The 11,660-nt window shown below is 32.7% G+C and overlaps 1 protein-coding gene across 4 annotated transcripts in view; it reads left to right on the top strand.

The window, feature by feature from the left end:
* The first annotated feature begins 4,700 nt into the window (after window positions 1–4,700).
* Window positions 4,701–11,660, top strand: part of chas (chascon) — a 78,049-nt gene continuing 71,089 nt past the window's right edge. The window contains exons 1-2 of one of the 4 annotated variants that reach the window (XM_074116517.1): window positions 4,701–4,837; window positions 8,114–8,186. In XM_074116517.1, coding sequence (XP_073972618.1) covers window positions 8,136–8,186 — 51 coding nt within the window. In that variant the 5' untranslated portion in view covers window positions 4,701–4,837; window positions 8,114–8,135. Of the gene's footprint in view, window positions 4,838–8,113; window positions 8,187–11,660 lie in introns of those variants that run through there. The other 3 variants (XM_074116518.1, XM_074116525.1, XM_074116526.1) reach the window with 3 other exon arrangements.

Below are 11,660 nucleotides of genomic sequence, written 5' to 3'. Positions count from 1 at the left end.
AACCTTCCACAAGTCCTCACTAAAATCGTTATTCACTAAATCAAGTTGGAAACGTGGGCTTAGATCATTGTGCTCAGGTTCAATGAAAGTTTTTGGTAAAGGACTAGGTTCCTTAAATGCGCACTTGCGGTGGTCTGATTTTCTTTCAAATCGAAATTTGGTTAAAAACCTTACATTTTCAAAAATATATTACTTGGATGCAAACAGCATATTAGACGAGAGCTTAACTTCAACCCTCCTTAAGAATCCTTAAGAATGACGTGTAGAGTAAGGTCGTGAAGAGAGTGTAATAATGAATCCTCAGGGAGTGAATGCAGTGCCCTGAATGCGATTGAGTGTCCCGAGCGCTGGTCTAGCGTCCAGCTTAGGTACTCTGAAGCTTGGGCATCTTCTATTGTTCTGAGCCCTACCTGGCTTTAACCCTTTAAACCTTTCACAGCTTTTTCCAACTTTTAAATATCTTAATTCGGTGACACTATAAAGTAGTGGCTGCTTAATGTGACGGACATTAAGGCATCAGAATCTGAGGGTGGAAATGCATCCGACAACCCTCCTAGACCTGGTTGACCGAAAGGGAAATCAAGGTGTGCCACTCAGCAAGTGCATTTTGTGATTTTAACTCGTATTTCAGTATTCATGTATTTGAACATCAGTTCAAACATTTTAAATTATTTTTCAAAATAATGAATAGTAACTATTTCAATTATAAATATTTCAATAAATTAGATACTGGAAAGATACTTGCAGGTTTAATAATTCGGAAAAATCATGATTTGCAAGTGATTATTCAATGGAATATGGGGGGTTATTTATATCAGCCTAATAAGGAAGGTCTGAGCCGTATGATGGCGGGATATCATCCTATTGGGTTGTGCCAAATAATTCGCATTCCTGGGTGCGAGATATAAGATATACAATAACCGATCACAGGTTGAGGGCGCACATGGTGAGACTGTACGGACTGTACAAACCAATCTACAGTCTGTTGCTTTGCATTTCGCTACTCCATAACAGGTCTCGCTAGTAATAATTCTACTTACCTAGGAGCAAGAATAGGATCGCATTTTGAACTTCGAGAGGACGCCTGATCCTCTCTAAACCTGTCAAATTTCATCAAAATCAGGCTAATTTTCACAGAGTTGTTTATATTAATAATAATTTTTGAAAAGAGCCTCTACCTCAAATATGTGGAGCTAACTGCTCTCCTTAAAGACAAATTCTCATGAAATTTCAAATCGAATGACATTTTATTCAAGCAAATCGGTTCAAGCGTTCAGTTAAAACTGGTTAAAAACATGCAATAACCGCAAGAATAAGAACAAGCATGATAAGAATTTCTGAAAAGCTGTTTGTGCTTATATTGGTATAGTATTCTTTCTCCAAATGTATTTTTCCCGTACTTCCTTTTTACTATTCAAACTTAACAATATTAAGCCATACGTCAAGGCTGAATTTTACTTTAGTACCTATATATTTGGTATATATCCTGTTTTAACGCGTTATAACTGACTATAAACAATCCAAAAAAGAAGAATTTTATTTGTCACTGCGACTAATTATCCCTCCTCCAAAAACATGATTTGAGGCAAAATATTAATAGCACGAGATTTTGCAGTACAATATGCAGGAACCGATTCAGCCATATTCTCCACAAAATGATTATTATAGTCAAAATTAGCATTGATATTAACACCAAGTGGACATAGTTATGCAAAAAGGAACCAACCCACATGTATGCTCAAATTGAGTTTATGATGAATATAGGTTGCTAAAAGCCTATTTTAAATTTAGCAAAAAAGAACCAAGCCATTACTATCGTTTTTATGATATAAATGACATTGTGAACCAAACCACAAATTATATTTGAAGATTTAAAGTTTAACGAAACAGAACCAAGTAACTTGGTTCTTCTTTGCAAAATAATATGGAAGTTATATAAAACAGAACCAAACAGCTTGGATCTGTTTTGCAAATTAGTGAATTACTGCATGTGGGTTGGTTCTGTTCAATGTACAATGAGAACCAATGCAAGTTTTAACATTTTAACATAGGAACTCTACGAAACGCGTTAATATTGCACTAAGATGAGATCACAGTTTCTATGGCTTGCTAAAATAGTGAATTTACAGAAAAAAATTTCTCAGTGTTTAATATTTAATTTAAGTCATTTCAATAGTTTAGTGTGCTAATTTTGAGATTAAAACATTTATTCTTAGAATGGGTGTATCTGCGGTTGATTGCGGAGGACCAAAGTTGGTCGTGAGTGATATTGTCAGTGCGCTTTGGTTTTATTTGTGTTTGTATGTATTATTTTCCGAGCGTAATACATTTCCTTCGAATTCTCCCCCATAAATTCTAAGTTTCATCGATAGAGTAAAATTTCGGCAGACAACGGGGGCCAAGGACCCCCGGATAATACCAGTTTAAACTCAGATAAGTCACCTTTAACTAACAATATTCAATCTATGAATTATAATAATACTAACTTACTTGCTAACACGATGGAAATGGTAAGTACTAATACTCTGGATAAGGATAATAATACAAACGAAAGTATTCTAAAGGCAAATAAACGCCCTAATAAGGAAAATATTGCATATAGAAAGTCTAAAGTTCATGTACTAACTCAGCTAACTAAGGTCCTAAAATAAATTCAGCACCTAAAATAAATAATACAAAATCTATTTTGCATCTTATTCCGAATGATTGTCTTTCTTTTGACCGTGATTTATTTGCTGATAAGTACGAAAAAGATTACATAGATGGATTTGGTGCTAACACAGATTTCACACCAGAAGATGATAAAAATAAAATATTTTACATACTTTTTTTTAAATTTTTTAAGGTTTAATTTAGTTTGAAAAGATAGAATTCTGTTCAGTTTTACAAATAAATTATATGAAAATTTCGATAGACTTTTATTTTTCTACCTATATTGTTTTCTGCAAAAAAGAACCAAGCAACATTTTCAGAAAATTTGGAAAATAACTGATGGTAACTGAAAATAATTACACTCTTTAAATAAGTTATAATTATTGCTCGAAAAATGAATTAACTGTAAAGAACCAAAAGTTAACTAGAATTAATTATTGCAGTTAAACTTTAAACCTCATTTACTCGAAAAAGAGTTTTTGTTGGTTGGTTCTTTTTTGTATAACTACGTCCAAGTGTACTTGGGAAAAAATACAATTGCTGAATAAAACCATCCCATATTTGATGAGAGTAGGAAGCGTCAGTGGCATGCTCCTTCCTCCAATTCCCAATTTATCCTTGCTCAAGTTTACACCAACCATATAATGTCCATCCAGATTAACGTATGAATGAATGTTGATTAAGCTAAAGATGGGTAGCTTGAAGTTAATTTTTTTACCAACACTAGATCATAAAGAAAATGTGGCTAATTTGCTTTACAAGAAAATAAAATAAAAACTGACTACAGCAAGTTATGTGGGACAACATTTTTGAGTAAACAAGCAAGCAAAGACGTGTGTCGCTCAGGCTGGCTCTAAAATAGTTCCTTTTTTAATCTGCGGCAAGTAGGCGGCGTCCAGCAACTCACCTAAGTGGTGGGGAAGCTGTCCTCCAAATTATGGCAGTACAACTAAGAAGTTGTATGTACTAGATAGGCCGGCCAAACGTTCACTTGAGAGATTCAATTCATCTGAATCAACTCACAAGATTGAACGTCGTTCAATGATTCATTAATTGTTATTAACTTGAATTAATGATGTGGCTATATTATAATTTCAAATAATTTACGCGTTCAAATAAAAACGGAAAAAGAACAGAACTTAAGAGCAAAGTAATTTGAAATGTAAGAATAAGAAAGCTCAAACTTCTCTAGTTTTTCTAGTAGGGAAGCAGAAGCTTAAAATAATTTTCGGTTCAAAGTTCCTTATTTTTGTTTAAATGATCAACCTGAAATTTATTATTTTATTACATCTAATGGAACCTACCAATTAATGAACAAAAATACTTTTGAGATAACCGTGGTTAATTTTTGTACTAGTCACTGTTAATGTTTATTAAATCCGCTAAATATTTATATTTTCAAATTATTTAAAATCCGATCAACTAGATTGAAATGGCATCCACTCTTTAAGAGCTCTGATCAATTTCTTGCACCTAAATTCTATAAAATTAAATTTTATAGAATTTATTATATATGCATATTGATATTTAGCTCTAGAATCTCTTTAGACGTCATTAATAAATAACTGTTTTAAAGAAGTCTTCGCAATAAAAGTCAACCAACAAACACAATTTTCAGAACTATGCACAATTATTTATATAAAAACATCCAACATGTAATAAAGAACATTAGAAGACTTTCGTAAGAAGGCCAAACTTCAAATACTGGTTATATTTAATATCATTCTCGAGAGAACATCGTCTGGATCTAAAAAAAAAAGCTCCAAACGCCAATGATGTTAACGCGCCTTAAAACAAGAAACTAATGTATTGTGCAAATGTATTATACTTTATCAGAAAAATTTGAACATTAATTATATAATTAGTTTTAGAAGGGAGTTCGGACCTTTTTTGCACTAATCACTAATATTTCAAAAATCTTTGAATTTGACATCCTGTGACGTAATTGGATGGAACGAATGTTTTAAGAAGTGGTGATTCAAGCCGATTCGTTCATCAACTAGAGTCGTTCAAAAAGACCGAATTAACTCGAAAGAGCACATCACTTCTCTACACTAGTTATTTCAGCGTAGCAGTCTTTGCTTTGTTAGTTTGACGAAACTGTGACCATCTGATCTACTTTTATTTTATTAAAGGAATTTGTTTCATTATATTTCATTTTTATTAAAATTCTACTATAATTGAAGTGAGTTAAATTTCAGTGTAATTATAAAGAACACTAACATTTATTGTATTAAGAGGATATTTTATGTTTGTCCCGAACATTGTGGCTAACTCCCTTGTACTAATTTATTATTAAATTGAGAAACATTTTTAAATTACTAAAATTTACCTTTTATTAGGTCGATAAAAGTAACATTTGAAAACATAATCTTAATTTCATGAACCAAATAGACACACTACAAATTAAAATCATTCTACAGATAATACTTGTGGCCAGTATTAACTGTCTAAGGTAGTTAGTTACCTTTTGTAAATAGCTTTTTCAGAAAAACTTTTGTATAAGCAATCCTGTATAAACATTACAATATAAAAAAATGAAAAAAAGTAATAAAAGAAGTATCACAAAGAAGGATTAATGCACATTGTCAACATTACTCAGCAATAAAATTATTAATATAATTAATGTATTCATTCAGTAAAATAAAAGAAAAACCTTTGACTTCATAAACCGAATTCAGATTTTAGTTTCAGTCTTTGTTCCCAAGCACTCATACAGTTGAAATTGCTGATAGGTCCGCAGTGCTGAATAACATCGCTGACTTTATCTGTTGTAGCTGATGAGGAATGTTCTTTGCATTCCTCACCGGTTTCGCACTTTTATTATCCATTATCACAGGTGGATTTATCAGTTTGGTTTTAGGAATTTTGACTTCAGTTATGTTTCTATCTTACACTATATTAGCTGATTGAGTGAGGAAAGTTACTCGGTGTGATTGTGATTTAAAATTTTAATGAATAATAAAGCATTTTTGACAAAATAGTGAAATAAAATTAATGAAACCTATTATGTTTTTAAGGGTTCTGTATGTTTTGTGCTTTAGAATCTTAAAGTAGTTGTTGTATTGTATAAGAGTTGAGGGGCGCCAATTTAAGTATTAATTTGAAAATCTAGTTCATTTGTACTCTGTAATAATTATTGCAAAAATTAATATTGATGATCATGTGCGTTGAATAATGAGTAAATAATAAAATAAATAATAAATAAAATCTAATCTCAAAATATTAGGGAACAGGTAAAATGATCGTAGATCATGCTTTTTTATTTTACTTCAGTTTTTTGGTAAGGTAAGTTCAGATAGATCTGTGTATTTAGAATGAAATGACTGAAGAGCGTGTCCGGGTTATAATTTGGTTGTTAATGTTTTTGCCAATAGCTTTGAGTTTGTATGTTAATCTTTCTGAAATGTCCACATTTGTAATTGACTTAACAGCTATTCTTCTCTTGTCTTAATAATCCATCCTTCAAAAAACTACGTTTTTTACTGAGCTTGCTAAATTTGTGTCATTAAATTGTTTAGCATGATAAATTAGCACGATATGTACTTTTCTTAGACGTTTATTTAAAATTTATAATTTGCATAAAATCAATCTGAATAATAGGGATTGTGTAAAGACGAAAAAATAATTCCACGATCAATTCGATTTGAAATTTTTAAAGTTCAGGATTCGAATGTATTTTGCATTTATACAAGTTAAAAGGAAACTGCTGAAATCGACTACAACTATGCTACATTTTAAAAATATCTGATAGTCAATCGCTAAGTAAAAAATTTGAGCCAAAACAAGCAAAATGTTAAATTTAACCCGATAATAATCTACATTTGTGAGGAAGATACTCGTATTCTTCTTGTATAAAGAGTATAATTGTACAATTATTACAAAAAAAGTGGTGATTAGGCGCTCAGTTTTTGCTGTATTAAGTTAAAGCGAAATCAAGGAATGCAAATTTTAACATCACTATTATCTCGTCAGTTATTGAGTTCAAAAATATTTGGCTTACATTTAAATGCTATAATCGTCTACGTTACAGCTAAATTTCAAAAATATCTGATAATTATGCTCTATGTAATGAATTTTCGCGACTAAAACTTTAAGCGAAAACACTGAGATTCCGTGAAATTACCATCTATTATGTTGTCACTGTTCATTATTTTTGATGACTGATTCATTATTTCAATCGGGTGAAAAAATAACCTACAGACCTACAGACTAGCTCGAAAGCTCGGCACAATAAATAAATATCATGACTGAAATTGGCATCTATTTTTTTCATCCTATCTATTATTTTAGTGACTACTATATTTGTGAGCTAAAATTTACTATAATTCTATTTCTATTTCTAAATTTATTAACTATTATTAATAATAACTCAATAAATCCCCGCCCGATTTTTATAAAATTTGACTGGAAGAAGTGGTTTGAGCTTCCCTGCGTGGCGAATAAGTGTAGTCCTGTTCTTATTAAGGGGAATTATTCCAATCGTACCATAAACGCAACTTAATTTCTTTAAATCCTTAAAAGGAAGTAATTTAACCGCAATTTATCTTGCCGCTTTTGTATAATAATCGTAGTCAATGTACTGTAATCGCAATTTTCTTTCTGTTATTCCTCTTAATGGGAAGTAATTATAATCATCACTTTCCACCGACTTGTTACTACTACTCTATAAGTTTTCTCTTTGTTTGCATTTCATTTCCACCATTTAATACCACTCTTCCATAACTTCGATTGACCTAACGCGTACGTTGTAGCTCTGTTAGGGGCATCGGGTAAAACTAATGTATATAAATTAAGACCATTTGTAGTAAAACTCATGCAGTCTTTACGTGTCCCTAGTACTATTACCATCAAGTTCTTTGATTCGGATATTAAACGCTTCTACTGTGCTTCTTAATTTTAATTAAATGTTTTGTTTTCATCTATGCATTTAATAACATATCTGGTGGATGGTAGCCTTAAAAATAAATACCTAATTTCGATTTCAATATTTGCTGTCGTTCTATTAAATTTCTAGTTCTTCAATTAAGAACTTGTTTTTATTATTACCCTGTGACATCTTAAATTTTGCTTGAATTAGCCTTGAGAATTTTTAATTTTTTTTTGGTGGGGTTGACAACCCCTTAAACTGTGATTAAGTCTACCGGACAGTTTTAATGCATTATACGGTTTTATTAACAGTAACAATGTTGGCAAGAATTAAATATGTTTCATTTGTGTGATGCATAGATCAAGGACAGCCGCTCATCTATCGTAGAAACTGGAAATGTGTAACTTAGCAAAGCGATTCTTTAATGTTAGCTTCATTTTATATTGAGACCTATTATTATTTATTTTTATAGTTTCAATTTGAATTCAACTCATTTATATGTAAACTGGTGAATACTTATTTTGTGTATTTCTGTGATGGTTACATTTCTATCGCGAAATAATAATAATCAGTGATTATTGTTGTATAAAGGTTTGTGTTGTGCAGAACGAAGATGGACCGGGATGGAGTTGCGATCACAGCCTCCTCAACTCACACCCAGCTTGTGAGTACCTTTAGATGATTTCTTTTCATATACTAGCTTAATGATTGCAGAAAATAAATTTTCTAATTTCTATTTTTATCGTATACTATGAATGATATTTATATTTAAATAAATTGAAAGAAACTGTAGACAGATGGTCCGAAGTAAAGAATTATGTGTGAATTCCGAAAACCCTCAAATGGTGCTCGTTTCTGATAAGGAGATCTCTCTAGCAGAGTAGTTTGGAGTGAGCAGGTGTATATGTATTTGATTTACCTTCACTGATTTGTTTAGCTTATTGTGAACGGTCTTTTAAAGAAGGTAGGTCAAGGCCTGCCGCAGTTCCAACAAATTGTTGCTGTTTAAGCTATTATTTAACAGCAATTCAAATCTCTTAATTCATTTTAATTTTTCATTTATTTTCTGCAATTAAAAACTTTATTTATACATGATATAAATTGTGTAATATATAAATATATATTAGAAACAAGTATTACCACCATAAAATTAATCGGATAAAAGTAGTGTAACCGAATTAGGAGATTCAAAACATGAAAAAAGTGGCTGTGAAGTGTTTAAAGGGTTAAAGCCAGGTAGGGCTCAGAACAATAGAAGATGCCCAAGCTTCAGAGTATTTAAGGACGCCAGACCAGCGCTCGGGACAGTCAATCGCATTCAGGGATTGCATTCACTCCCTGAGGATTCATTCTTACACTCTCTTCACGACCTTACTCTACTCATCATTCAGTTTAGCCAATTCTTTTAGATATACCTATATTTTTAGTTTATATTTAAATTGCCCCAGTTATTTATTGCTATTTCTGCTCGTTTCTAAGTTAGTATTAATGCTAGCCATTCAACTTTTAGTCTGTAATGTTATCGTTTATTCAATTTAGCCCTTTTTTCCTTTCTAATCAAATCTAATTATCCGTTCGAGCCTCTAAATAGCATCTCAAATCTCTTTTTCTTGACTGTACTCATCAACATCAACCTCATCAACTGTTAACATCACACTTTCCTTACTGGTGCCTTAGGCAGTACTTGGGAAAATTAAATCTCTTTCTATGTAGGCTTGGTATTGTGTATATCACACACACACACACACACACATACATACATAAGAGCAGTTATTAAAACCTACTTTTCGTACAAAGGGTATATCAGGGTGGAGTAGTAAGATGTGCTGAAAGTCTGCCATAGAGGCCCAGAAAGAGAATTGTACAGATATTGATAAGTATTTTGATGTAAAGCCTGTTTTAAAAATAACTTCCACTCTTGCCAATAAATAATTGGGGATTATTTTATACTTTATATTGAGACGGTGCTGCTGATGACATCACTTCTTGAATGCGGTAATAGAAACAGATCGTGAGATTTCTTTTCCACTAAACAAACACAAAAATGAGCACATCTTTCAAAAGTCCTTTGGAGATACGCTCTTCTTAGCATTATTAACACAACGACTAGGTAAACTTTCTTTTACAGGTCTTTGTTCTCCCATTGTTAATTCTCCCATTCCTTTATATAATTTCAACCTCTTAAAAATTTATTATGTACTTTTATTGCATTCTAACATAACAGTCAACGAATAGACTTTTGTTAAATGTACAAAGATTGCCACAATTGAAAAACTATTTAATAGTATCGATTAGTGCTAATGAAGTCGAAGCATAAAACAAACATAAAAGAAGTGATCATTACATTATAGTAGGCGGGAAGGAAATAATTAGCTGAGTTGTTAGTGCGTACTGGATTCCAACGAGGAGATCCCGGCTTCGAATCCAACTGCTGGTTCTTCTCTCTGTTCTCTTCCTAGGACTTCTCACTGCTCACTATGCGGCTTCAGTTATCATGGTTCATTATCATTTAGAGATAATACGTAATTAATTATATTAACATAAATACTTTCACTGTGCGTCATAATGTGCCGTCATGCGGAATGATACCTGACCGAAACAGCTTCAGTCTACTCTTTTCGCTTCATATTAATGTTCAGGCACCATTTTTCTTCGCCAGTAATGATTCGGTAAAGAAATCGTTGCTTGCGTCCATGAGTTGAGCGGTGACGAGCAAGCTAAAGAAGGAGGTGTCGAAAACACTCATTTTTCTCAACTTGACAGCCCATTTTAATGTTCTGAAAATTAACATAAATTTAAAAAAATAAAATAAATAAATAGATTCTGGTAGAACAGAACATCCCTTTTCGAGTGATATAAAACATTATGCCAAAAACATTTAATGACATGCGCAATGTAAAAATTTAAAAAACTTAGTTGCAACCCTAATATAAACAATTTTCTTTAAAAATGTTTTGACTTTAAATTGTAAATAAATAATGTCAAGTTAAGAAATGTTCCTCTCCTAGCTCCAACTTTTTCAAATGCTATCCAGAGGACTCGAATTCCCCCAAAAGTTGGAAGTAATTGTGAAATTTTTATCGATAAGATTGTCCAGATATTTATATTCATTCGTAACTTCTACGTCGTCTCCTCCAAGTGCCATTTTCTCTTCGATGCCCGTCTGGCTCATTTCTAAAAACCGTGACCTTGGATTTTTAAAAATTATTTTCAGATTCATTTGTTACAGTGTTCATCTAAAGAGTTAATCATTAACTGTAAAATTTAAGGGTTAGGCCTCGGGCACACAGAAAGCGGTCTGTCGCGGCGGGCAGCGATCCAGCGGTCGCGATACCACCGCTTATGTATTGAACTGGAGTCACATGGAGATAGGTTCTTCTAGTATTTTCGTATGTAGCGAAAATGAAATAAAAAATGGGCAATAAAGTTTCTTAACACTGGAATCTTTATTTCGTATTACTAGGTGTCAAGGCGGTCACGTTGAAATCTGTAATTTTGTACTACCAGATCGCTTGTCGTCGCGACCCAGACTAGCCCGAGGTGGTAGACCGCGTTCTGTTTGACAGAGATGATGCAACATTGTGTAATACAACTAGACCGCCTGACCGCCTCGGTCGGAGATCGTTGCCCGCCGCGACAGACCGCTTTCTGTGTGCCCGAGGCCTTAAAGTAAAGGGATAACCAAATCGGCTCCGTATAACCCAATAATTTAACTTTGCCACCATTTTTAAGGCAGACTCCACCATCCATATGACATTCAAGGTCGTTAACGTGGAGTGCAAACAAATTGGGACTGAGGATGCAACCCCATCTCAGTAAGAGATGATGATTAACGATCGCTTAACGCACCAAATATCAGTAAAGTATTGGCAGTATTTTTCTACTTTTGAGTTTACTATTTCTGAAGAAAAACCCAGCTCGTATAGCTTAGAGGTCAGTCCAAAACCATCAATGCTGTTGAATTCTGGCTGAAAAGTCTATATAAGAGGCGTGTGTTTTCTGTTTTAAAGTTTCTGTAAAGTTATTTTTATTAAATTATCACATTAAAGATGTTATCGAGAGCAGAAGAGTAATTCTGCCTAAAACCAGTTTTAAATACTTTCATTGTTGTGTTATATTCTGGCTATTCATTTAGCCG

Source organism: Rhodnius prolixus, unplaced genomic scaffold (assembly GCF_049639745.1).
Source record: "Rhodnius prolixus isolate KJV_2025 unplaced genomic scaffold, Rpr scaffold_13, whole genome shotgun sequence".
NCBI classification, from domain to species: domain Eukaryota; kingdom Metazoa; phylum Arthropoda; class Insecta; order Hemiptera; family Reduviidae; genus Rhodnius; species Rhodnius prolixus.
Note: the sequence above shows the minus strand (reverse complement) of the source record. Positions and strands in the feature narration are given on the sequence as shown.